General features: G+C 45.3%; 1 protein-coding gene across 5 annotated transcripts in view; it reads right to left on the reverse strand.

Moving 5' to 3' along the window:
• The window catches only part of LOC125424615 (cell migration inducing hyaluronidase 1), a 139419-nt gene that overhangs the window by 10935 nt on the left and 101177 nt on the right, over nucleotides 1–27307 (reverse strand). For all 5 annotated transcript variants that reach the window (XM_048482003.1, XM_048482001.1, XM_048482002.1 and 2 more), the window contains exons 12-23: nucleotides 17037–17212; nucleotides 15490–15699; nucleotides 14395–14600; nucleotides 13265–13334; nucleotides 11621–11749; nucleotides 11273–11358; nucleotides 9861–9992; nucleotides 8007–8198; nucleotides 7249–7429; nucleotides 6927–7142; nucleotides 5166–5377; nucleotides 4499–4684 (exon numbers count right to left, since the gene is read on the reverse strand). In XM_048482003.1, the coding sequence (XP_048337960.1) occupies nucleotides 4499–4684; nucleotides 5166–5377; nucleotides 6927–7142; nucleotides 7249–7429; nucleotides 8007–8198; nucleotides 9861–9992; nucleotides 11273–11358; nucleotides 11621–11749; nucleotides 13265–13334; nucleotides 14395–14600; nucleotides 15490–15699; nucleotides 17037–17212 (1996 nt within the window). The remainder of the gene's footprint in view (nucleotides 1–4498; nucleotides 4685–5165; nucleotides 5378–6926; nucleotides 7143–7248; nucleotides 7430–8006; nucleotides 8199–9860; nucleotides 9993–11272; nucleotides 11359–11620; nucleotides 11750–13264; nucleotides 13335–14394; nucleotides 14601–15489; nucleotides 15700–17036; nucleotides 17213–27307) is intronic.

The following is a 27307-nucleotide window of genomic DNA, read 5'->3' on the forward strand; positions in this document are numbered from 1 at the left end:
GTAAAGACACAATCCCAATCGGGCGACGGCTCAGAGGTGGTTTCGTAGGAAGCGGCTGGGCTTGACTTGGTGGACACAGTAGTGGTTTTGGGCTGCATGGCCTTGACGAAGCCGTGATTCCAAACGACCACTTGGGACCCCAACTGGATCCAATCTGCAATAGTACGAGGAACCCGAATTAAAACACCGCTTTCATCGAGCTTGTCATTCACAGCATCCGAGAAGTATTCGTGATTTCATGCTCAGGCCACTCAGGAGAAGTCGAAAGCAGCCGCATCTAAATTCACCGGCAATTCTGCAAACGGGCGGTTGCCTTGCTGGATGGTTTTGATGGTGGATAGCTTCATTCTCGCGCCTGATCTTGAAAAGCGCCTTAAGGCTTGGAGGAATGCGGGCACTAAAGGGAGTCCTCATCCTGCAAATCCAAAGAGTCACTTTAACCAGTCGCTGCTGCCCCATCCAGGACTGGAGCCGATGTCCCCGGTGATTTTTCGGGCACAGACCGGTATAAATCATCATAGTCTTCCCAAGTGGGCATTGAGTTGCAAAATGAAGTAGGGAAGTTTGGAAGCCGTCCCATCAAACGGGCTGGTATCGGGGCCCATAGTAGCCCGCTCAACGCTCTTGGCTCGCTGGGGAGGTGGTTGCGCCGGGTTGAGCAGGTTGGCAGGCAGCTGGGTAATGGGGGGCCGAATCGGGTGCTGGCGACACATGCTTGGGTGGCAGGACCCAGGTACGCATTCCTGGCAATCGCATGATCAGTAACAGCATAGACTCCAACTTGGGGCTTCCTGGTCTGCTGCCTCTGTTCCCTCTCCAACGCAGCCAGCTCCCTCTCCTTGCGAGTCAATGCATCCTGGTGCGCAGTGGCGTTCCTGCCTAGGGACAGGGGGTACCCTTTGTCCCCGGGCGCCCCCCATTTGGTCACGGGGCCGCAACATTTCAGGGTCGCTTGTGTTTTACATTTTAAAGTGTTTTTCACGCCCGCCCGCAGGGGCGCACGTAAGGCTATCGGCACCAGATTTTCAGGGTACTATCCAGAGACTGTCCTGATGATGCCACCCAAATTTGGTGATGTTTGGTTCAGGGGAAGCAAGCAGGACCTCAATGCGCCCTCCCACTTCATTGTTTTCAATGGAAGCTAACAGGAGATGGGGGGCTACCCATTTGAGGGACCATAACTTTGGTTCCTGAACATAACTTCACCAGAAACTTAAAGTGGCACCATAGGAATAGTTAACAGATGATACCCTGAAAATTTGGTGTCACTAGCTTTAAAAATACACCCCTTCCAGGCACCCCAAGGAATTTGCCTCAGATTCTTTGTTTTGCAGTGACTTTGCTCCATTGTAACCAATGGGGAATTTCTGAGTGTAGGGAGGCTGCACATTTTTGAAGATAGAGGCACCAGACTTTCAGGGTGGCTCCAGGAGGGCCTCCTGGTAATAGCATCCAGGTTTGGAGAGACCTTTGCTTCTGGGGGGTTCAATTTATGGGCCCCCTCAAAGGCTTATTTTGTTTCCCCTCGCCTGCACACATGAAAGCCTGTGGGCTGAGTTCTCTCAGAACTCTCTCAACTCCCTCCACCCAGAAGCAAAGCTCACCAAGATTGGATGTTATTACTCAAGGCCTCTTGGAGCCACCTTGAAAGTCTGGAGCCTCTATCTTCAAAAATGTGCAGCCTGCCTCAGAAATTCCTCATTAGCTACAATGGAGCAAAGTCACTGCAAAACAAAAAATCTTGGGCAAATTTCTTGGGGTGCCTGGAAGGGATGTATTTTTAAAGCTAGTGACACCAAAATTTCAGGGTATCATCTGTTAACTATTCTTATGATGCCACCTAAGATTGAAGTTATGTTCAGGGGACCAAAGTTATGGTCCCTCGAAATGGGTAGCCCCCATCTCAGGTTAGCTCCCATTGAAAACAGTGGGGATGGGGCATTCCATTTTAAGCGTCCATAACTTTGCTTCCCCTGAACCAAACATCGCCAAACTTGGTGGTATCATCAGGCAGTCTCTGGATGATGCCCTCCTGAAATCATGGTGCCGCTTAGCTTTAAAAAAATGCGCCTCCTGCAGGCTGAAAAAAACACCAAAAATACCCCCCCAAACCCAAATACTTTGCATTCGTGATTTGTTAATTTTGGCAGGGACATAATCAGATCAATTTTTGTCTGAATGTGCCCACCTGCCCCAGATTCCAGCTGAATCTGCTATTTGTTCTCATCTGAATCTCCAACCCTCAAACGCATGCTGTTTCAGGGTGGGGAAAATCCACCCCCAAACAGCATCACTTTCAATTTTGTTTTAACTGGGGACCCCAGATTCTCCCTTTAAGGTAGATTTAAAAGAAGAATCTGAGCTCCCTAGTTTAAACACCAGTGAAAGTGGATTCCACTGGAGGTGTTTTGTGAGAGATGATGCTGACATTTGTTTGGTAAATGTTTTGCTGGGGGTGATTTGTGAGAGATTTACATGCTTAATACCCACTTGCACTGGCTTGGAGTTGTTTCTCAGGCTAACAACCTACCTCATAGGGTTGTTGTGATTAGGAAATTAGGAAAAAAAGTTGGTGGGTAGAGAGCCATGTATGTTCTGATGGGAGTGGGAGGTGATTTGTGAGCTGGTACAAAAAATCATTGTTTGGTCATGGTGGGGGCAGGTGGCCGCCCATACACTGGGCCGGGGGGGGCGCCAAACTCAGGTTTTGTCCCCGGGCACTAGTTTGCCTAGGTACGCCCCTGCTGGTGCGCATGCAAAGCAGCTTTTTCTCGTTCCAATTTAGCCAGTTCGTCCCGTTTAAGGGCTTCAGTCAGCTCACTTTGCGTGCGCAGAGCCTGAACGCTGCTGCCGTTGTAAATCCAGTCTGGAGTGTTCCAGGACTTTATCATGGACTGACAGATTCTGGAAGGCATATTGTCGTTGAGCTGCGTCTTTGGCACGGTCCAACTCGAGCTGGACTTCTTTGCTGCTGTTCCCCGGTCCCTCTGCAGGTTTTCGCCAGCCTTGCTGCAACTGTGCCTCGCTCCTCCTCCCATAGCTGGCGCTTCACGGGTTCCATGCCGCTTTTGGGCATCTCGCAGTCGCCTCTACCTTCTCATCCCAGTCCTCTCGATGGGAGAGGAAACCGTCCGCTGGGAATGCAGGCTTTCTTCGACTCTTCGCCGCCTGGAAGCCAGACATCGGAGACACCGTAGCCGTGTAGCCACCGGTGTCTCCCCGAGGCACCTCAGGCAGCGGCCGCTGGGTCTGGATTAGGGGGTCTGATTGTGCTGCACGGATACCCTCCCAATTCCAGGTTTAGTCCCGGTGTCCTTTGGACGGCCCCAGTGCCACGTGGTTCCTTTGGGAGCATCACCAAAATACGAGTCCAGGAATCGCTCAATGGATTCCTGGGTTGCCGCGATGAAAGGTGGTCAAGCCCGCCTCCTCCATGACAGGTTGCATCTGAGGTTTGTAATCCACACCTAAAACGGTAGAGATCCGATCCACAGGCTCGATCCATAGACAGCCCCAAATCCACTCATGGAAGTCCCCATGGTCGCCGCCACGCCCCTCGCTCCAACGTGGAGTAAAGGAAGACTCGTGCTGATACGTAGGACGGGAAAGAGCCACCAGCGAGGCCCGCCTCTCCTGCCGGTTCCTCCAGATCCAGAAGGGAAAGGTCGGAGCCCTCTTTGGGGCTACCGCGACCTTCCGCGAGAGTAACATTCAACCTCTCCATCGCAAGACAAGAGGTCCACTGCACAGGAATATAGATGAATTAGGATTCCTGCCACAATGTAAGGAATTCCATAGAAGCAGAAATAAAAGGCTTTTGGGAGTAAAAGTCCATTTATTAAGACATCTTAGAAAGCTCAAGTACACGCAGTGGCAGGAATGGCACTTCCCGCCAGAAGCACAGGTTATAACACCATTCACCCCATCCCCCCTTCCTGCTTCCCATGGGAACGGAGTCTTCATCTCCCGCGCAAAGATAAAGTCTCCGCCGATGCATCTGGCCCATCGCCCGGGCTGTGGAATGCACTCAAGGTTACTTCACCATCAACACCATTGAATCCTTTACACCTTCCCTGCGACCTTCCGGTGCATCGCCCAGGCCTGGGGACACACCCTCCCCCTGCCCTGCGACTCCAGAGCGGTCGCACAGGGCAGGGGGGCGTGTCCCCTGGCCTGGGCAACGCGCCGGAAGGTCGCAGAGAAGGTACGTCGTTCAGACGACGGCGCAGCGCTGCGCCATCTTCCCTGTCCCTACCGGGACCGTTCATGCAAACAGTCCCGGGGGTGGGGGGTGGAAACGGCCTCAGTCTTAACCCTGGCTAGAATTTGGATGGGGTGGCATGGAGGCAGACAACAGCAACCCATCTCTGAATGTCTCCTGCCTTGAAAACCCCATGAGGGATTGCCATGTTAGCTGTGACTTGATGGCAATAAATAAACACACCCACAAACACACCCACCCATGAAAACTGAACCAATGTCTCAGCAACTTCCTTACCCAGTGTCTTCATCCCAATAGTAGTATCCTTTGGTAGGGTATCGGTACTCAAGTCTGTCCATTTGAGGAGACGGGTAGAAAACTCCAGTCTTTTCCGTTTTCTTCAAAAGGCGATGGTGGATGTCTGAGAGAATGGAAAATGTTGTCCCTTTTGGATAACAAAGCCCAATCTGGATCCAGTTGTTCCTGAATTTAAAAAAGTTACATTACAAAAATTACCCGTGACTATGACTTGCCTGGAACACACATCAGGCCAAGTTAAATAATTTTCTCTGAAATAAAACCTAATTCTTTCCTTCCAGGCCAAACGCTTAGATGTTTGGGCAAAACCAATTCTAAAGAATTTAGACTTTCAAAGATCCTCCGTGAATACTCCAAAACCAACCTTTTGGCACTGGTGGTGACTCACAGAATCTATTAAATGGCAATTAATTTGGTTCACTCAGTATCTAAAACAGTTTTATCTCATTACTGCTGTTTTATCTGTTCTGGAGAGACCCAAGATGCTTAGGTGTGAAGATGGCAAATCTCAGAGTGGAATTCCTGGAACAACGACGTCAGATCTAGAAGAATGTGTGACTGACTGTTCTAATAACATCCTTTTTCAAACAACTTACAGCTATGTGACTGGATTGGAATGTAGTTGTTGAGAAGTTACACCACTCACTTGTTGAAGTTAATCAGCCAAAGAACCAATTCCTCAGGAGCCGTCTTGTCCCAGTGGATAGTGTAGCCTTTCTGTAGAGTTATCACGGGCTGATATTGCTGGTAGTGGGTGCTCTTGCTCAGAGCTCCTTCCAAGTACAGGGGATGGGTATAGAGGTCATTTTTGATTATCTTCATTTGCAGATTCGATGATCGGTAGGCTTGGATGTACACCTAGAGGTTAAAAAAAATAGAGTTTGGTGCACATTCATGGCAAAAAGCTTTTTCAAGTGTCTAAAACACAGCCCAGTAGGTTGGGTAATACAGAGAAGTTTCCAGAAAACTGGAAACCTTTTACAGACTATCTATTGAAAAAACATGGTAGCAGAGAAATAATTGCAGGATTTGAGATTTAAATAAAACAGCAGATTGAAATAGAATATTAGAAATGATGAAGTGTGTAAGTAATAAATTGTTTCATTTTAAATAGACGCATGAACCTAGAATGGATTAGAATTCAACAACAGGATAGCAGGAAGTCATTATTAGATGTTGCAGTGTGTAGTTTAGTTGGCTATAATAGATTGAGTATTGAGCCAGCGTGGTGTAATGGTTAAGAGCAGGTGCACTCTAATCTGGAGAACTGGGTTTGATTCCCCGCTCTGCCACTTGAGCTGTGTAGGCTTATCTGGTGAACCAGATTAGCTTGTGCACTCCAAGACACGCCAGCTGGGTGACCTTGGGCTTAGTCACAGTTTTTTGGAGCTCTCTCAACCCCGCCCACTTCACAGGGTGTTTGTTGTGGGGCTGGGGAGGAAAAGGAGATTGTAAGTCCCTTTGATTCTCCTTACAGGAGAGAAAGGTGGGATATAAATCCAAACTCTTCTTCTTCTTTTCTTCTTATGTTGTATGAGTTGTGTTTTGATTATTTTGTGTGTGCTTATTTTTGTTTTCTGTATTTTATATTTTTGATTTGTATTGATGTGGTGGTGTGAAAGTGTATATGATTTTTTTGTATGCTGAGAAAATTTTTAAAAATTACAAAGTAATTTTTTTTAAAAAAGCATAGTCGCAAAGGTTGATAAATGGATACATTTGGTAGCATCATTTCATAAGAACATAAGAACATAAGAACAAGCCAGCTGGATCAGACCAGAGTCCATCTAGTCCAGCTCTCTGCTACTCGCTGTGGCCCACCAGGTGCCTTTGGGAGCTCACATGCAGGATGTGAAAGCAATGGCCTTCTGCGACTGTTTCTCCCGATCACCTGGACTGTTAAGGCATTTGCAATCTCAGATCAAAGAGGATCAAGATTGGTAGCCATAAATCGACTTCTCCTCCATAAATCTGTCCAAGCCCCTTTTAAAGCTATCCAGGTGAGTGGCCATCACCACCTCCTGTGGCAGCATATTCCAAACACCAATCACACGTTGCGTGAAGAAGTGTTTCCTTTTATTAGTCCTAATTCTTCCCCCCAGCATTTTCAATGAATGCCCCCTGGTTCTAGTATTGTGTGTGAGAGAGAAAAATTTCTCTCTGTCAACATTTTCTACCCCATGCCTAATTTTATAGACTTCAATCATATCCCCCCTCAGCCGTCTCCTCTCCAAACTAAAGAGTCCCAAACGCTGCAGCCTCTCCTCATAGGGAAGGTGCTCCAGTCCCTCAATCATCCTTGTTGCCCTTCTCTGCACTTTTTCTATCTCCTCAATATCCTTTTTGAGATGCGGCGACCAGAACTGGACACAGGACTCCAAGTGCGGTCGCACCACTGCTTTCTTACCTGTGCATACTGTCCACTACAGATAGAGCCCCTCCAGTCTGGAACATCAATGCAATCTGGATGTTTGATCAGCCAGTTATCTTCCTTGATGATATAGGACCCAGGATATTCAGATACAGAACCATCTACATCATGGAAAACTGACGTTTTATCCCCATCCATATCCAGTCCATTGAACCAGGGACCCGGTTCTCCGAAGAACACTCTAGAAGTAATCTAAACATAAAGAAACATACGCAGCCTCAACTGAGTGCTTCATAGCATGACTGGATGAGATATGCGCTGAATATTGACAACAGATCTAAACTGAGGAAAAACTCACTGGGACGTGTTCAAAGTGTAGGTTTGTGACGTTGTTATTTGGGCAGCTTTGCCAAGCATTGTTCAGCCGGAATGCCAAAGCACTGGTGTGGCGACCCTCGAGCGCTGCAAATTTCCGGAAGGTGCAGTTTTGGACATTGATCGGTCCGTCATAGAACTGAATCCCTCTGATTGGGAAATTCCTGTTCCACATTTGAAAAAAAGAGCATTAATTGTAGAGCATAGGGCAGCTGCAGAAAAGGTAGGATCTACCCTGTTTCCCCGAATATAAGACATCCTCTGAAAATAAGACGTAGTAGAGGTTTTGCTGAAGTGCGAAATATAAGGCATCCCCCGAAAGTAAGACGTAGCAAAGTTTTTGTTTGGAAGCATGCCCGACGAACAGAACACAGAAAAATAAGACATCCCCTGAAAATAAGACATAGTGCATCTTTGGGAGCAAAAATTAATATAAGACACTGTCTTATTTTTGGGGAAACACGGTATGTCTAATGCTTCTTTCTGGCCGTTCTTTGTAGTGCCACCCAACTCTACTTGAAACTTGGCAGATCATGTTTATTTGGTCAATATTCTTAGAAAGACCTTTGGTGGAATGCTGGGCATTGGAATAAAGAGTCATGTCCCCTAAGTTGCTTTATTACTTGTGAATTCGCATCTTGGAACAAAAAATGGAGGCTGAACAGGCAATATTTTCTTTCCTGGTCCCTAGAAGGTTAATATTGCCCTACGTGAAACAGAAACAACGGAAGAAAAACCTACTGTCCGATTGGAAGAGTCCGCCCACTGTGGTCCAGGCCCCCGGGCCCCCAGACGTTATTGTCTATGGTTTCAGTCCCGGTATTCCCACTTTCGCCTACAAACAGGCTGTTCTTTACTTCTTGTTTTGAACCATCGTCATGTGGGAAGGTTCCACCGCTAGCCAAAGTGAGTCCAATGCCATTGTCGGCAAACCTGAAAAGAAGCAAAGGAATGGAAAGATAAGAGAGCTATACTCTGATCCAAATAAAGATGATAGTAGACTGTGTATTCCTCCGCTACAGAACAAAGAATGCCAGACCTTCTTTGTTGCAGAATGCTCTGCTGGTTCCTAGTGCCTGCCTCACATCCATTTGAAAGTAAAAATACAGTTTGGCATAAATGCACTTGTATCAAAGTACCATGTTCAATAATGCACAAAATAATGATTTTGACAAAGGCAGTGCATAAAAACGAATCATTCCCATTTTCATTTGGGACTTTATTCTAATGCAGAAGCATACAACTTTCTCAACTACTGTACCTCAACTGACTGAACAATCATCTTTATGTGGAACTGGTAATGTCTTGTCAAAGGTTTCCATAGCCGGATTCAACTGGTTGTTGTGGGTTTTCCGGGCTGTGTGGCCGTGGTCTGGTAGATCTTGTTCTTAACGTTTCGCCTGCATCTGTGGCTGGCATCTTCAGAGGTGTATCACAGAGGGAAGTCTGGACACAGTGTGTCCAGTAAGAAGGGAATGTTACATAACACACTTCTCTCGGTGATACACCTCTGAAGATGCCAGCCACAGATGCAGGCGAAACGTTAAGAACAAGATCCACCAGACCACGGCCACACAGCCTGGAAAACCCACAACAACCAGCCAACTGGAAATGTTTATCCACGGTCTGTGCAGCGACATAAGCCTAAATCTGGGGACAAATAGTGCAGGCTTTGTGTACTGTTGAGGCTGAAAGCACTGGCTTAAGGAGACCTGAGATATTTATGGTGGAGTCAAAATACAAAGTAGAGACACTACAGTTTAGCACTGAAATTATTATGCCACAAGAGGGCAGACATGTTACATGCCCTCGTTTTAGCTCACGATTCCTAAATTGTTGTGTGTTGAAAGATGTGAGCATGTTGCAATTCTCATTACCACAAAACTATCCGGGTGTAATTTATTACGGTAACAAATATTTAAACAGCCTCGTCCTTAAGTCTATAAACAGTCTAAGTTATGAGGGCTGAAGGCTCATTAGAAATTTGCTGAGATAAACACTGCCAGAAACGCTAACAGCAACGGAAAAATATTTCAGAAGAAGGGCCCGCGATGATAAATATGATTTTAAAAATCGGTTACATAGACTGGGTTTCCCCGGCACAATCCCAAATATAGCCGCTGATTCTGGTTTGACCGGAGCATGCCGCTTAATAAGAGAAACTGCTGTAGCTCAATGAAGGACTCATGCAAAACCAGGACTACTGGGCTGCTGGGTGAGAAACAGAAATATGGAAGGCTCCTTAAAAACACAGGTCTGATTCATGCAAATAAACTGCTGCAGGAAATCCAAACCGCGCAGAGACGGCCACCACATTTGGGACACGGCTGTGTCTAGGGGCTTGCAAAGGAGCTTTGCCAGTCTGCTCATGTGCCAAAGGGTGGTGTTGGTGGTAAATTCCCTTCCTGCCCCTGCTTACTGTCATGGCTCCCATATAAACATCCCAGCAGACTCTGTGATTCAGGCAAAGCAGAATTTATTGTTGCAAAAAACCCCCAAGGTGTGCATTTTGGTTGCCCTGGTCCAGTTTCACACCACTGTCTGCCACAAACACTGAGCCGAATGCAGAGGGTTGAGACAAAGGTTGAGACTCACTGGCAGTCGTCCAGCCACACGTCACCCCCTCTCAGCCAGGCTCCGTGATCTTGGTTCTTGTAAGCAATAAAGCGTTGAATGATGGCCGGTTCCCTTGGCTTCAACGGGTCAGCATCCTGATGCGGGCTGTACCTGTGGTCACAGGAGGCAGAAGGGCAGTCAGCGCTGCTCCGTCGGGAGAACTGACCACACCAGAATATGCATACAGCTCCAGGCCCCGGTCAATTTCACTCGTCAATTTTTGATTTCCCTTCAGTGAAAATCCATAAATTATCACAAGTTGGAAGTATTTCAATTTTCACTGAAGGGATATAATTTATACAGAGACTTTTAGTCCTCTGTGTATATTTTGGGATCCCTTTTCTGTTTGTAATGTTTTATTCACATTTTGTATTATTCTTTATTGTGGGTAATTGGGTTGTTTGATACAGACTTTTTAATTATTTCTATGAAAGGTATAGTTTTAACGCTGTTCTTTGAGCCAGTCAGAGGCATTCTTTTTGCAGTACCTACACTGTTTCTGGCTCATCTACACTGTTTCTGGCTCATCCTTAGGGTAGCCACAGTTCTCTCAGAACTTTCTTGGCCCCACCAACCTCTCAAGGTGACCACTGTGGGGAGAAGAAGGGACAGGAGCTTGTAAGCCACCTTGAGTCTCCTTAGAGCAGAGAAAGGTGGGGTATATCTTGTCTATCTTCAAGGTCGTTTCCTTAACATCCCACAAAGTGAGCGTTGTTGTCGGTACTGTCCCAACGCTATGGACTCAATCCCTCATATCCTGCTTTACTGTTCGAGGTATGATGATATTAGAACCGATCTGGGAGCATTACTACCTCTAGAATTTATGTTTCTCTCAGACAAACTAAAAATGTCTAAGCTATTGAACAGCCCTAATGTAGAAATTTCTGGAGCAGTTGCTACATTTTTAATCCATGTTCTACATGATATATAACAATGATCCTGTTTTTGTACTTGGAATGTATGGTACTTCTGGTTTATGCCTAATAAAGGTTTTTGGATTGGATTGGAGTCTCCTTACAGGAGAGAAAAGTGGGGTATAAGTCCAAACTCCTCTGCTTCTCTTCTTTTTTGAAAATGTCAAGGAATCAAAAGAGAGGGGAAAGAGGAAGCCACTCCTCAAAGCTCTTCCACAGCCGCTGTCTACCATCTGCCACTCTGGTGAAAGCAACCTGAGACTGGAAGAATGGAGCTATTCCTTTCCCCTTAGGTGTCAACTTCCCTTTTTTGTACCAAAGGGGAATGTCCTCTGCCAAACATGATGACGCATCGTACAGGTGTAATGCTGCCGTTGGTAAAGATGATCAGATGCAGTACGTGTAGCATCTGTCATCACTTGGAAGTGTTAGATAAAACACTAGAAGCACGACACACATTTGAAGAAGTTCCCTTACCTCCCAGCAATCAAGGTCAAGAGGGGTCGTTTGTCTTTCGCTGAAGCTGGTGTAGTTTTCACGCCATTATCAATTATCATTCCAGCCTGGAAAGAACAGCAGTGAAGGGGCAGGGAAGAGAGGGAAGAGAAGAGAAAACCTTTTATAAACCAAGTTGAAGGATTTAGTCCACGCCTACTTCCTCTGCAGTCAGTGAATTTTGACTTTACACTGGTACTATTATTTGGGAAGGCTGCGCTAACAGTCTGGCTTCCCAGACCCATTTGTGTTATTTGAATTAAAAGGGAACACAGGGGCTTTATTTTTAAAAAGTTTATAAAGACCAGTTCCATCGCAACAGAAACTTACCCTATAGTTGGAATGGGCCCGATTGTTATAGAACGTTCCCATCGGAAGGTGCTCCGAGTATCCAGGGGCGTACATTCCCGCCGACAGACCAGTTGGCACGTGATGCAGAACAAACCAAAATCCAGTTTCCTGCATAAAACGAACATACGGCTTTTGAGCTTTCCGGTGGCCTTTTTTACAAGAGGCAGAAAAGAGAAGAAGGCTGAAAGTTTTAGCGCTACGACCTTAGTTTTAGCGCTACGCCCGCCTTCAAATGTGGTGGAAAGCGTCGTCAAGTTGCAGTCAGCTTATGGTGAAAAGGCAAGAGAGGACCAGAAGGACTTCCCATTTCTTGTCTTTGTGTAAAGGCCAATGACGTCCTTGTTTGTTCTCCCACCCAAACACTACCCAGGGCTGGGCTGACCCTGCTTAGCTTCCAAGATCTGACAAGATTGGGCTCGCCTGGCCCAAATCGAAGATTGATTGGTTGTCGAAGGCTTTCACAGCCAGATTCAACTGGTTGTGGTGGGTTTTCTGGGCTGTGTGGCCATGGTCTGGTGGTTCTTGTTCCTAACGTTTCGCCTGCACCTGTGGCTGGCATCTTCAGAGGTGGATCAGAGAGAGAAGTCAAACTTCTCTTTGTGATACACCTCTGAAGATGCCAGCCACAGATGCAGGTGAAACATTAGGAACAAGAACCACCAGACCCTGGCCACACAGCCCGGAAAACCCACCACAACCAGAAGTTTGATTGATTGATTTAATTCAATTTATATGCCACCCTCTCCACAAGGGCCCAGAGAGGCTGACAACAATAGGTAACATATAAAACTCAAAGAAACAATTAGAATGATGGTAATAATTAAAATCCAGTCTAAAAATCTAGGTAAAATACATTTAAAATGTTAAAATCAACTAAAAAAACTAAAAAACTTCAAATGGGAGGTAAAACAGACTGGCAACAGATGCCATAAAGAGCAACTAGGGGGTGAAGGATTTTGGGCCGGCAACAATGCAATTAAGAGTACAGATTTCGGTTGGGGGCCTCAGCCAAAAGCCTGGTGGGACAACTCTGCCTTACAGGCCCTGCGGAATTGCGTTAAATCCCGCAGGGCCCTCATGTTAGGTGGCAGAGGGTTCCACTAGGCGGGAGCCAGGGCCGAAAAAGCCCTGCCCCTGGTCAAGATCAATCTGATACCAACAGGACCGGGGACCACCAGGTTTGCTTGCAGGACGTATGGGGTAATGCAGTTTCAGAGGTATAATAATCCTGGTTTCTCATATACATTTTTGCAACTCTATGCAATTTGATGCAACCAAACGTGCGCTTCTTAGAGTAGGCAATTCTAACTTTTCATGCCCTAGAAGGAACCCTTTTCGAGTATTAAGAGTGAAACAGCCTTCTGATTGTAATCATTTGCCAGAGGCTGGGGACACAGGGGTATAACTGAACAAATGACCGATGGGACAGGTGGCAAAGAAAGGTGAGATTTTATTTCCAGTCCCAAGCCAGATTGATGATTTGCATTTGGCTTTTCAGAACAGAAACAGGTTTTGTTCCAGCAAGCACCAAAATGGGGGGGGGGGGGAGAGTGGGGAGTGTGGGTGTGGGTGTGCAATGCCAGTTGCTCAAAATTGTCTCAGAGAAGAGCCCTTTGTACTTACTTCAGAGCCCGCAGCTGCACAGTTTATAAGGTTGTTGTGCGGGTTGGCCAACCAGAAGGTAGACACGGCACTGTTGGATCAATAACAAAAGAGGAGAGTGAAAAATTATACTCCGAGGGGGTGCGCAGAGCGTGGCTGTGTTCCATTTGATAGAGCAGGTCGGATAACTCTGCAGATATGTTCCCACCTTTTCAAAGTGGAGCAGCTGTGAGGGCATTCTCTCTCTTTCTCTCGTGGTTTGACAGCTGTTACCCTCCTAGACAATCGAAGCAAAAACAACCCTATCTTGAAAAGCCCTTGGGAATTCCAGGAGGAATTTCTATCGAAATTCCAAACCTGCTATGAAGTGGCTAGACAACGCTTATATTTCACAGTGTGATAAAGGTTTCCTTGACATGCTGGAGGGGAGGAAGCCCTTAGAAGGTTTGTTAGGGACTTAACTCTGGCTTGCATCCTACCCAACACTTTGTTGTTTGGGCAAGATTCTCCTGGAGAAATATATTGGGAAAATGCTATGCTGGAACTGAAAATTCTAGTGGATTCCAGTGTTAGCAGAAAAACAGCATCACCTGCTACACCTCAAAAAGTCACAACATTGTCATGTGTATGAGAGTGTTATGTGCCATCAAGTCGCTTTCAACTTATGGTAAGCCTATCAATTAGTGATGTCCAAAATGTCCTATCCTTAACAACCTTGCTTAAAAGCCCCATGGGTGGGGGTGGGAGCGAATCTACTTTTTGCCTTGCATTTGCCCTGGAGGAGCAAAACTGCCTGTGTTTTAAAACTGCTTTAAAAGGGGCTTGAACAGATGTATGGAGGAGAAGTCGATCTATGGCTACCAATCTTGATCCTCCTTGATCTGAGGTTGCAAAGGCCTGAGCAGACATTCCGGGCATTCAGATTTATGCAACCCTTTAACATGGCATAAGTCTGTTAAACCCAATGGGGGCTTCTTGAAACAGGATGGCTTTCATGCTTGCGAAGTCTCTCTGCACCTCCAGGAAGCCAGCTACTTGAAGTCTCGGATGGGGGTTGTTGGTCTTGCAAACTGAAGGGTTTGGCTTCCTTTATTGAGACAAATGTTATCCCGAGAGATACCCAACATCATTATTTTTCTTTTCCCACTTACTTGCAGTCTTGTCTAGGTTTGGGGACATATCCCGGGTATGCTCCCTCGGTAATAGACTTGCACATTCTTGTGTCCCGATCGGACGGTAGCAACGTGCTCGGTTTCACCACCAGTCCGAGGCAGTGATCAAACGTGTTGCGTATTTCAGGCCCATCTTCCGTAAAGAAGCAGTGTCCCAGAGTATCATAGCCAACAACATCCTTAACCTACGTTAACAAACAAACGTGATGCACATAAAAGAGTTGTTTCTCCAGAAGTGTGCAATAGATTCAACAGCAAATTTTCTTGCAAGTGTCAATGATGAAGAGCTTTAAAACCTGAGAAGGGAAGGTATCACCACCTGGCTTGTCTCTGTGACAGCTTTTATTTTAAAAACTCCTAGAGCAAACAGGCAATTATTTTTAGGAAACCTAAGGGTAGAATATGATATACGTGCTCCAAGCCTTTCTCAAATACAAACAAAAGGCTTCCCAAGCCAGACTATTCCAAAAACAAACTGCCAAGGGAGATCAGAACCTGTGGATAAGGTTGCAGTTAATGTCAGATTAGATCTAGAGGAGATCTCACTGAGCCATGAAGTCACTCTCAGCCTGGCCTATCTCAAAGGGTTGCTCTGAGGATAAAATGAAGGAGGAAACAATGTGTCCGAGGGACTAAGGAGGAAAACTGGACCTAAAAAGAAGAGTTTTGATTCATACCCCACCTTTCTGTCCTGTAAGGAGACTCATTGTGGCTTACAAGCTCCTTTCCCTTCCTCTTCCCACAACAGACACCTTGTGAGGTAGGTGGGGCTAAGAGAGATCTGAGAGAATTGTGGCTAGCCCAAGGTCACCCAGCAGGAATGTAGGAGTGTGGAAACACATCTGGTACACCATATAAGCCTTTACCACTCAGGTGGAGGAGTGGGGAATCAAACCTGGTTCTCCAGATTAGAATCTACCTGCTCTTAACCACTACACCAAGCTAGTCTAGTTTATTACAGAGATTCGTTTGTCCCATCACTATGCAGATAATTCAGACTTTGGCCTGCCGATCAGCAGAATGGTTTTGAGTGCTGCCCTATGAACCTGATGTCACTTAGTTGTGGATTCTTACCAGTAAACCGTTGGAACCATGGACTGTCACGCAACGAGAGAAGGCGTGGTGGATAGCAAGGTCTTTGACATAGGTGGGTGGGTCGTAGCCTCCCTTCTCATCCACGTCTCCAGCCATGTGGAAGTGGATTGGGTAGTGCCCCAGCGACTGCTGGCCCATGTGTTTCAGCTCCACCCCTTCCATGTGGACTGCTTTAAATCCAAGGGCAACCTGAGGAACAACACCAGAATCAAGTCAAGTCGCAGCTATGGCCGTGCCTGTTCTGTGCTTGGAAAAGAGAAAAGGGTGTGACCCAGTAGAAGTTAAAGCACTCACAAGCAGAGGCATAGCAAGCAGGGAAAACACCTGGCGCACCAGTGCATCCTCCACCCCTGTCCCACCCCAGTACGCCCCCGCCACACTTCCACAGGGGCGCCCGCCCGGGGTGTCACACACCCCCTCGTCCCCTTGGAGCTACACCTCTGCTCACAAGTCTTGCTTGTTTTATCAGGGAGATTTCAGTTTGTGGTTAATTCCATTAATGGACTTGATGTGGCCCATTTATATACAAAACACAAAAGTGACCCTATATCTAGTGCAGGGACCCCCAACATGGTGCTCATAGTGCTCTTGGCACCTGCAGAGTGTTTTTCAGGAAGTGGACAGGGCTTTTGCCCAGCTTCTGCATTGGTCAGACCTCATCTCAAGTACTGTGTTCAGTTCTGAGCACCGCAATTTCAGAAGGATATTGGCAAGGTGGAATGGGTCCAGAGGACGGCAACCAAAATGGTCAAAGGTCTTGAATCCATGCCCTACAAGGAGAGACTTAGGGAGCTGGGGATGTTTAGTCTGGAGAAGCGAAGGTTAAGGGGGGACATGATAGCTGGAGTTCGGACTTGATGGCCCTTGTGGTTTCTTCCAACTCTATGATTCTGAGTGTTCGTCCTGTAAGGAGACTCAAGATGGCTTACAAGCCCCTTTCTCTTCTTCTCCCACAACAGACATCTGGTGAGGTAGGTGGGGCTGAGAGAGTTCCAAGGAACTGTGACTGATCCCAAGGTCACCCAGAATGTAGGAGTGCGGAAACACATCTGGTTCACCAGATAAGCCTCTGCCACTCAAGTGGAGGAGTGGGAGATCCAACCTGGTTCTCCAGATTAGAATCCACCTGCTCTTAACCACCACACCAGGCTGAAAGGAGAGCAATTGCCATCAACAGCCTATGGACTTTCATGCCAGAATGGGAATTTGAACACATTTGAGCTACTGCTGTAGTCCGGCGCTCTAACCATTATACTGTACTGGTGATTAATTGGGTACGTGAGAGCTGGTATGATGTACTAGTTAATGTCAGGCCAGTATTTGGGAGCTCTTGGTTCCATTCTTCACTCTGCCATGAAGCTTGCTGGATATAAGCTACCTCACAGGGTTGCTGTGATGATAATACTCCAGAGTGGAACCATACAGACTCCACTAGGTGCTTGGAAAGTGGGACAGCATGATAAAAATGTGGCAAAAGCTTTCTATGTGCAGGAAAAAAATACGTTATGGAGGAAAATGGACAATACCTTGACATGTCCCCCAAAGGTGTCGAAATCAAAGAAGGAACAGAGGCCGCTATTATAATCGTAGCAATTCTCCTCCATCTCTCCCATCACCACAATGTTGTGGCTCAGCAGGCCGACTTCAGCCCTCATGTCCACCCCGTCGATTTCCTCTCCCGTGTGAAGGTAGGTCGCTTTCCCTAAAAGAACAAAACAAAACGCTGTTTTTAAAAACTGCAGCGAGGGAACACAATCCCGGGCAACACAGCCACTCGCTCTAGTATCCCGTCTGAATGTATGCTTTTTTTAAAAAAAAATATTTTTATTGCTTTTTCCAAAATAAATGAGAAAGGAAGTATACCATAAGTATTTCATCATTTTGTAAGCACAAATTGATACATTCAACAAGTAATACAAAAGTAAATCACCTGGTTTTGCTGTCTAAACTAATACAAATGAATTAGTGCTCTTCCTTTCTAGTCTACCCTTCCTTCCTCCCTCATTACCCTCCCCCTCCCTAACCCCCCCCTCTGACTTCCCCTCTACGAGTTCTCAAAAAATATGCCTTGTTAACTGCATTTATTATATCTTAATATATATTCTATCCCATATATAAAATAATAAAGGTAGGTATATCTGTAATCTACATTCGAGGTAAGTGGAATGACATCATTTAAACTTTATTTATATAGTTGATCCACGGCTGCCAATGCTTGAATAATATTCTTCAATTGGTTTTCCTCTGAGATTAAAAAGATATTTTGTCCATTATAAACATTTTTTGAGTTTTATTTTCCTCCATTCCTCCAGGGTTGAGTTTCCAAAGAGATTTCCACTGCTGAGCTATCGCTATCCTTTTGCTGCTGCAAACATATGAAATAATAAATATTTACATTTAAAACGAAATCTTTTCTTTCAGCAGGGCCGGGCCTAGGTTGTAAGTCCCCATCGCATTTTTTTGAATTTTATGTTAGTTATTTTGTTAATTTGTGTATGTATCTCTGCCCAGTATCTTTTTATTTTTTTACATGTCCACCATGAATGGATAAATGTCTCCTGGTTTTGTTTGCATTTCCAACATGTAGGAGAAGTTTTGGGTTTATTTTGTTCAATATGGAAGGTGTTATGTAATGCTCTGTAGTACATTTTGAGATTATTTTCCCATATGGCCTAATTTGGGTAAATCTGTATATATCTTTATAAAACTTGGACCACTGGTCTAGCTGCTATAGTTTCTGCCGTATTTTGTGCCCATTTGATCATATTATTTTTTATTACCTCCTGTTCTACTTTTTGTTCCAGCAAGATCTTATAGATTGTACTAATATTTTTAATATCTTGTCTCATCAGGGCTATGTCCAAATCTGTCTTTTTCTTTCCTATACCCCAATTTTTCTTATCTTCTTTTTTAGACTATTCTGTAATTGTAGATATGTATACCATTGGCATGTACTTTCTTTATAATTATATTATCTTTGTTTTTCATTACAGGTTCTTCTTGATTCCAGTAAAGTATTTCTTCTGCATCTCAACCATTGTTCTTCGAACTCCTTTCTCCTCCTAACATAGATTCCAGTCCTGGAGACCCAAGTGGGCATCTTAGTGTAAAATTTATTTCTGTATTTTATCCATATTTTTAGAAGTCTATTTCTAATAAAATGATTTTTAAAAATTTTGTCTGCCGTTTGTTTATTTCCCTTCTGTGGCCATAAGTAGGCATGCCATCCTTTTTGTATGTCATGCCCTTCTAATTGTAGTAACTTATAATTACATAATAGGATCCATTCCTTCAGCCATGTAATAGCCGCTGCGTCGTGGTATAATTGTAAATCCGGAACCCCTAGGCCTCCGTGAGTTTTACTTTGTATAATCCATTTGTATCTTACCCTAGGTTTTTTTCCCTCCCATAAAAACTTAGATAATTCTTTTTTCCATTTTTCAAAGTTTGCTGTAGATATTATGAGAGGGATATTAGTGAAGAGGAAGAGGAATTTGGGTAATATATTCATTTTCACTATGCTTATTCTTCCCAACAGGGAGGTCCGTCTGAATGTATGCTTGATTAAATATATACAATTTTGGTTTTTCATTGTATTGATTAACAAGACTCTCCCTGTTTACAATGATCTGTTAGCTTAAGAATGCTCACCTGGTTAATCCCCGTATACATAGGTTCAGTGGTGGGATCCAAAAATTTTAATAACAGGTTCTGATGGTGGTGGTATTCAAACAGTGGCGCCACCGCACACACGCACCTCCAGTCCCTATTGGGCAGGGAGGTTGCTTTAGTGACCCCTTCTCGGCACTCAGAAAAAATTAGTAACCACTTCTAGAGAAGTGGTGAGAACTGGATCCCATCCCATGCTGCCGGATCCCAGCACCCTCTCACTTTCTCCTGTTAACTCCTCCAACTAGAGCTGGAGTCACAGAGAGAATATCACTGGTCTACAATAATGATCCATGGCTTAGCTCAGCTATAACATCAAGCCAGTGGTGTAGCACCCAGGGGACGTGGCGGGGGTGATCCGGAGGGGGTGTTCCGGGGCAGGTGGGGACTGACAGGGCCAGGGCAGGGGTGCAGGGCACACATGTGCCCCGGGTGTAGTCCCCTCTTGCTACGGCTCTGCACCAAGCCACATTCTGCTACTTTATGAAAGAGTTTGTAAGGATTCCTGAGCCCCTTCCGCACATGCAGAATAATGCACTTCCAATCCACTTCCAATGCACTTTGCAGCTGGATTTTACTGTGCAGAATAGCAAAATCCACCTGCAAATAATTGTGAAAGTGGACTGAAAGTGAATTAGTCCGCATGTGAGGAAGGGCCCCCTGGGCTTGCTCAATCTTCCCTTTGTACTTCTAGTATCATGAGCTGCTGTTACTTCATAGTTGTAGTTTGAGTGTCAGGAGCTGCTATTACTTCCTCCTGGTCGTAGTTGGGGAAAGGAGGGCAGATATATGGACAGCTGACGGTTTGGCAGGTAGTCCGCTCAGCACTCCTCAAGAGAATAAAGATCACACAAACTTGCTGAAGGCTTGTGGAGAAGAACGTCGTGCCAAATCATGACTTGGCGTGTCTCTTGCTCCGCAGTTGAATGTATGCCATGGCCTTGGCTGGAAATGCTCCTAAACTCACATGCTACCCCACCCAAGCCCAAATGGTGCCTCTGTTTCTAAAGCTGTGCTTCCTCCCCCAGTTAAGATGGGGGGGGGGGGGCATGAGTCATGTTAACCGGAGTGTACCTGGAAATAAAGGAGGCTTAAAAAAACTCTTTACATCTTCAGAAACCTCTTCTTGCACTCTCTTAGTCAACACTGAAGGGGGACTCCCCAGGTCAGGACAAGGAAAACTGTACAGGGATGACTGGCTGTGTAATCTGCACCCCTCTGCACCTGGCTTCTAGGGAGCCCGGAAGGAAGGCAGTCTTGCCCAGGCCTGCTGAAAGGGCATGCATTCCAACTAAGCAATTAACTCAGCTAGACGCTCTGAGCCTAATTAAATAAATCTTATGGTGCAACATCTGCCTCTCGCACCAGGTCTTGCCACGTATCTAATCTGGAGAACCGGGTTTGCTCCCCTGCTCTGCCCCTTGAGCTGCGGAGGCTTATCTGGTGAACCAGATTAGTCTGTGCACTCCAACACACGCCAGCTGAGTGACCTTGGGCTAGTCACGGTTCTTCAGGGTGTTTGTTGTGAGGGGGGGGGGGAAGGAAAAGGAGATTGTAAGCCCCTTTGAGTCTCCTTACAGGAGAGAAAGGGGGATATAAATCCAACTCTTCCTTCTTCCTTCTTCCTCTTCCTCTTCTTCTTCTGGGTCTATGACCAATGGTGCACAGTCATATCTATCAGGCACCTGCATCAAAATCTTTGACCACCATTCCCTTTACATTTTACAAGCTGTTTCTTCTAGCAACACTCCTACCCCTCCAACATTGACAGATTAATTTTTTTTTTTTGAGAGAGAGAGAGAGAGAGAGAGAGATAGAGAGAGAGAGAGAGAGAGAGAGAGAGAGAGAGAGCCATATTAAGTTCCACACTGAGCCCATTTGGCTCTAAATCCACTGATTGCAGATGGCCCATCTATTAATTTATCAAGCCCTGCCATGCTAATCGGGGGAAGTAAAACGACCCTTTCCTCCAGCCCATCCCCCCAGTGCCAAACAGCTGAATCAGGGCCATTTCTCTCCTGATTCAACCATTTTGCCGGGGTGGCGGTGGGGAGTTGCCTCTGAAACCAGTCCAACAAAAATAAGTAATACACACTAAATAAATACTCTGTCCTAAAGAGCAGATTAAAAAAATTACACTCATGCTTATTTAATTTTAGGAGATACATATAAATAAGACTGTAACTGGAAACAAATTCCCAGTGCTCAGAAATTCTGAAGGGAAGTATCGCTGCTTGCAAAAGAGGGAAATGATAATTATTCAAAACTAGCTACCTGCTCATCCTTATGATATCTAAGCCTGCATATTTTGGGAAGGGCCAGGGCCAGTAGAATAGGCTCTGCTTGGCTCACAGAAAGTCCCATGTTCGATCCCCAGTATCTCCAGTTTAAAAAATCAGGCAAGCATTTAATATTTATATATTTACGGTCACAGACCAATACCATTAAACAAAGCACACCAAGTTCCCCAGAATAAAACAATGGGAGGCATTCAAGGAGAACTATAAAAACAACAGAAGTATAAGCTTGCTATAAAAATATCTAGAGAAATAAAAGGAAAACGTAGTTAAACTATTTAAATCCAAAAAACATTCCTTAAAAGATGACACTGTTAGTTTCAAAAAGCAGTACGACCCAGCTGTCTGTGAGTTTTAATTACATAGGCACAGAAATCTGCCACCTGCTTGAGATATTTGGCTTTTCGTCAGCTAGCAGTTTTTCTAAGCGAACCTTGACCAAACAGGCTGGAAATCTGTCAAGGCAGGGGAGAACTATCTTTGCCCGTATCTCTGTATAGATAGGAAATCTCCGACAGAGGTCTCAGACAGAGGTCCCAACTTCTCTGGGAATTCCCCAATGCCTGTGGGAATCCTTGCCAGTGTGGGTCAAAGTTCCCAAAGTTGGTAACAGAAGGCAGGGTATTTTCTCAACGCAATAGGTTTTGCAAGCTCAGAACTTTACTTTTCTCCATCTGAATCAATGGAAGTCATAGACAGATAGTTTATTTACATCTTGGTTTAAATACTTATCCCTTGCTTTTCCATATAAACATCTCAAAAACTGGTTGTTGTGGGTTGTTGTGGGAGTGGTCTGGTAGGAAAATGAATTTTGTGCATCTGTGGGTATTATCTTCAGAGGTGTATCACAGAGAGAAGTCTGTTACACACTGTGTCTAGTGAGAAGATAATGTTTAGTGGGGTATATATTGTCTATGCCCCAGGGTATATACCCCACTAAACATTCTCTTCTCACAAGACACAGTGTGTTAACAGACTTCTCTCTGTGATACACCTCTGAAGATGCCAGCCACAGATGCAGGCGAAACATTAGGAACAAGACCTACCAGACCACAGCCACACAGCCCGGAAAACCCACAACAACCAGCTGAATCTGGCCGTGAAAGTTTTCGACAATACATCTCAAAAACTGCTCATAAGTTAAAAAAAAAATTCTGAGCACATAACTGACAAACTAAACAACAGAATATATGACACAAGCAGCAACATAAAATGACAGAGCAGTGGAAAACCAGCTCAGAGAAAAGCAAAAATCAAGCCCTCAAAGTCTCAGGATTTTTTTAAAAAAAAGTTTTAACCTGACTGCCTGAGAAAGTATAATGCTGGCACCTTTCAAAAGCGATACGGAAAGAATACTCCACCCATGGGATTCTTTTCCCGGTCACTTCCCAGCTAATCTTTCGAGGTGGGGCAGAGTGAAGGAGGAAAGGAACACTCTCACAGGATACAGGAGAAACTGGGGGAGGGGGGAGGACAGTATGGAGTCAAACTGGAGTCAAACAGGCCCCCAGCTTGAGAATTCACCCTGTTGTTTCGTGTGCAGAAGCCTAATGTGGTTTCCATTTCTCAGTCACACTAGAATGAGAGGCAGATGGGAAATGTCATTTCAAACTAACACTTGCCTGGAATCTTGGCCTTCATATTCAACAAGATGAAGGTGGTGGAATTATCCACCAGGAGTTCAATTCCGATTACAAGCGAGAGAGAAAGAAAATGCACACAATTGATCCCCGGACTGCTATTCGCCGAAGCAGATACGCGTGAGAGTTATCAGATTGAGACCTAGTGGAGCCAGAAAGGGGAGACGGGTAAGTAAAAACTTCACCCAAAGCCTCTGATAAGGAGGGCGAAGGAATTCAGATGTGTGCAGGAGAACACGGCTCGCCCAGAGGGTTTAAGGAATTTGGAGCTGGTTCCTGCCGTTGCCCACAACAAGGATAAAAAATCGTTTATGTAACCTGTTCCAGACTGTACCTCAGTGCTGTCAACCAATGAGCATCTATTTTTACCTAGGCCCCTTCCGCACGTGCAAAATAATGCCCTAGTCCTTCATCCATTTCGGCTGGAAATCTGGGGACCAGGTATCACCCCTCAAAAGGGCCAGATTTATCCCAGTGTTTTAGGTCTTGAAGCAACAAACAGACTCTGTATTGTTGATCAGAAGCATTTATGGATAGGCATTGAAGCACCCAGCTTGACAAAGCCAGTTCTGGCGAACCTGGCCTTTGCTATTCTCTTTATTCCGATGTTAGTCCTCCCTCCCATCTTCCCAAGAAATGTGAGAAATAGTTCGTTTGGAGCTGAGGCGCCCCAAGGTCGGCGACAGATGCCATCTGGCATCCTGCCCCCATGAGATAATGGAAACAATTCTGGTTCTCATGAGACCAAAGTGTCAGGGGAAAGCCTAGTTATCTACTCAACATGTGAAGCCATAAAATAAAGATCAAGGAAAGAATGCCCCAGAATGGCAGTGGTAACATATAGGAGGCTGGTTACATACATCTTGTAGCAATTACATTGAGTTAGGAAAGCATCTCAATCACATAGATACAATCCTGCTGACATAGTATCCGCCAGTTGCCGATCATCAAGAGCGGACAGTGTAGCTGTTACATATAAATATTGCAAACCAGCATGTACCTAACAATAATAGTAGTAGCTAAGTCACACCAAAATATAAACAAAGAACATAGTATGTGACTCCAGGGAGATGGCTCAAGACTGATTTATATCAGCAATTTATTAAAATATATTAGCACTAGTCTTCAAGATGGTAAGCAATCAAAGATGTCTATATATCACTGATCCCTCAGTACACCAACACATCTCATCACTTATGCAGATATAATAAAAAAAAGGACAATTCTCAGAGAGCCGTAAGAATATTGCACTTTTGAACACCGTTGTAGCTCGACTGTTGATTTGCTGGGTTCAGAAGGGGTAAATCTTTAGAGCAACAGAGGGCAGGCTTACAGGCGCTTGGCTTGTTTGTTTTTCTAAAATACCTGCAGAGACATGCGAAGAATTCAAATGCCTACAAGAATGCTGAATATGCACTAAGAGTTTCTATAGGGAAACTGTGTTTTCATGTTGAGCTACAGTTGAGTTGGCCTCATTGAAACCAAAGGGAGAGCCCTGTGGCTCCCTCCTGTGAAAGCATCAGTTCCACATACAGGCATTGGAGCAGGGGCCTTGGGTGTATTTTTGGGAAATACTCTTTTCTGAGAAATTGTCAGGTTTATTTGGAAATGATGAGATCACATAGAATCATACAATTGGAAGGGGCCCTACAGGTCATCTATTCCAACCCCCTGCTCAATGCAGGGTCAGCTTAAAGCAAGGGTGTACAACTTTGTTCATGGACTATGATTCCCATCAGCCCCAACTGGCCATGCTGGCAAGGGCTGATGGGAATCATAGTCCACGAACATCTGGAGGGCCAGAGTTGGTCATCCCTGGCCTAAAGTTGTCAACGATGATTTAGGCTGATCCTAAATGTCAGGGAGGCTTTAGGCTGATGACCTAAGGATCTAGAAATTGGCATGCTCAGAATGGCACTAAAGAAGCCATACAAAGGAACTGGTTACAGAAGCAACGCACATGACAAGAAGAAAAAGATGAAGTCAAAGACAAGGAGGAGGAAGAGGAGGAAGTGTTTGGATTTATACCCCACCTGAAAGGACACTCGAGGTGGCTTACAAGCTCCTTTCCCTTCCTCTCCGCACAGATACCTTGTGAGGTAGGTGGGACAGAGAGAACTCCGAAGAACTAAGGTCACCCAGCAGGAGTATAGGAGTGCGGAAACACATCTGGTTCACCAGATAAGCCTCTGCCACTCAGGTGGAGGAGAGGGGAATCAAACCCAGTTCTCCAGATTAGAACCCACCTGATCTTAACCACTATACCATGCTGGCTCCTGCCATCACCCTTCTGGGTCTCCAGTTTGGTTCTTTCTGGTGGTTACCAACTAGGGCTGGGTTTTGGTGCTGCTAAAACTGACTGTGACTTGCATTTGCTGCTTTTGTCAGTAGTTCCATAGAAACATCTGTAGGCCCACCTCAAACATACGGAGAAGCTGGGTAGGAATGTTATAAACAGATCGGTGCCCAAGAGACCTGAAGTGCGTGCATTTGGTCTTGGACAAAATCGGGCAATAAGCATGCATGACCAGCCGCCAACGTAGATTAAATGCTCAATGAGAAACCAGCCCGTGGGGCACATCTGAGATACAGATGTGAAAGAAAGCTGCCAAACATGTAACTCAGAAAATGCACCAGGCAAGAACATCTTACCCCGAAGGACGGTAAATGACATTTGCGGATGAGTCAGTGGAAGCCTATCATAGCTTTTGGTGGGAGATGAGCCAAATGCGGACAAATGTACTTGAAACTGTTTCTGGGCATTTTCCTGACTTTGGGCCACTATATATGTCAACGGTCTTTCCTTGTACATAAAAGCCTCGTCTGCTCACTAGGGCCAAATCTCATTGTTAGACCACCCTCTCTGAATGCAAAAGGTCTCAGGTTAAATCTCTGGCAGCTCTGGGGGTTGAGGGGGCAGAATTCAATCAGCAAGTCTGAGTTGAGACTCTAGAGAATGACTGCAGTAGCCAAGAATCTGGGCTACAGAGAGACCAACAGCCCGACTCAAAAGAAAGCTGTTCAGTTAAGTCCTGTTTATTTACAGCCCCTTGACCAGTAGATTGAAAAAAAGAAAGAAGGAAAACTGAAAGCTAATCAATAGACAATCAGCAACATTACATTTTTGTTACATCAAGCAGAGATCTCCACACCCTACAGGCAATGAAGAGAAAGCAGTTTCATAGATAGCAAAGAACATCAAGGCCACATACAGATAATTATGTTAGCCGCATACAGATAATTACGTGCCGCGTACCAGCAACATACATATGGGTTACACAATATCTGCTGAGCCAACAAGCCAATTTGAGGTTTGTCAGTCCGGTTATTTTGTCTCACAGAAGAAGACAGCCACCGGCATTACCCTGCACGTTTGGGAAAGCCATCTTTTGCCTCTTTTGAGGGCAAATATTACCCATCAACCAACACATCTTTGCACTATTGTTTGCTGATGATGATGATGAAGAAGAAGAGTTGGATTTATATCCCTCCTTTCTCTCCTGTAAGGAGACTCAAAGGGGCTTACAAACTCATTTCCCTTCCCCCCTCACAACAAACACCCTGTGAGGTAGGTGGGGCTGTGAAAGCTCTGAAGAACTGTGACTAGCCCAAGGTCACCCAGCTGGCATGTGTTGGAGTGCAAAGGTTAATCCGAATTCCCCAGATCAGCCTCCACTGCTCAGGCAGAGGAGGGAATCAAACTCGTTCTTTCTAGATTGGGAACCTGCGGCTCTCCAGATGTTCAGGAACTACAATTCCCATCAGCCCCTACCAGCATGGCCAATTGGCCATGCTGGTAGGGGCTGATGGGAATTGTAGTTCCTGAACATCTGGAGAGCCGCAGGTTCCCTACCCCTGCTCTAGATTAGAGTACACCTGCTCTTAACTAGTGTGCCACTGCTCCTCCTGATGATGCCGTAATACTCTCAAGGACCCCACTAGGCCTAAGAAGAGAATTAAGTAAATTAGCCCACTACTGTCACCAAGAGCACCTAAAAATCAATTTTCAAAAAACTAAGACAGTTAAGCCCACCATAGCCATTTAAAGAGTGTTGCTTCAAGTCTTTCCTTTTTGTGAAACTTATCAGGGCTGGAACGTGCTTTATGTACAACTGCATCGTTATAGAAAAGGCTGGGGTGGGGTTGCTTTGGTTAGATATTCCATTCTGCTCTGTTTTCATCCTTCCTCTT

The sequence above is a fragment of the Sphaerodactylus townsendi genome, linkage group LG17 (genome assembly GCF_021028975.2).
Source record: "Sphaerodactylus townsendi isolate TG3544 linkage group LG17, MPM_Stown_v2.3, whole genome shotgun sequence".
Classification (NCBI taxonomy): Eukaryota; Metazoa; Chordata; class Lepidosauria; order Squamata; family Sphaerodactylidae; genus Sphaerodactylus; species Sphaerodactylus townsendi.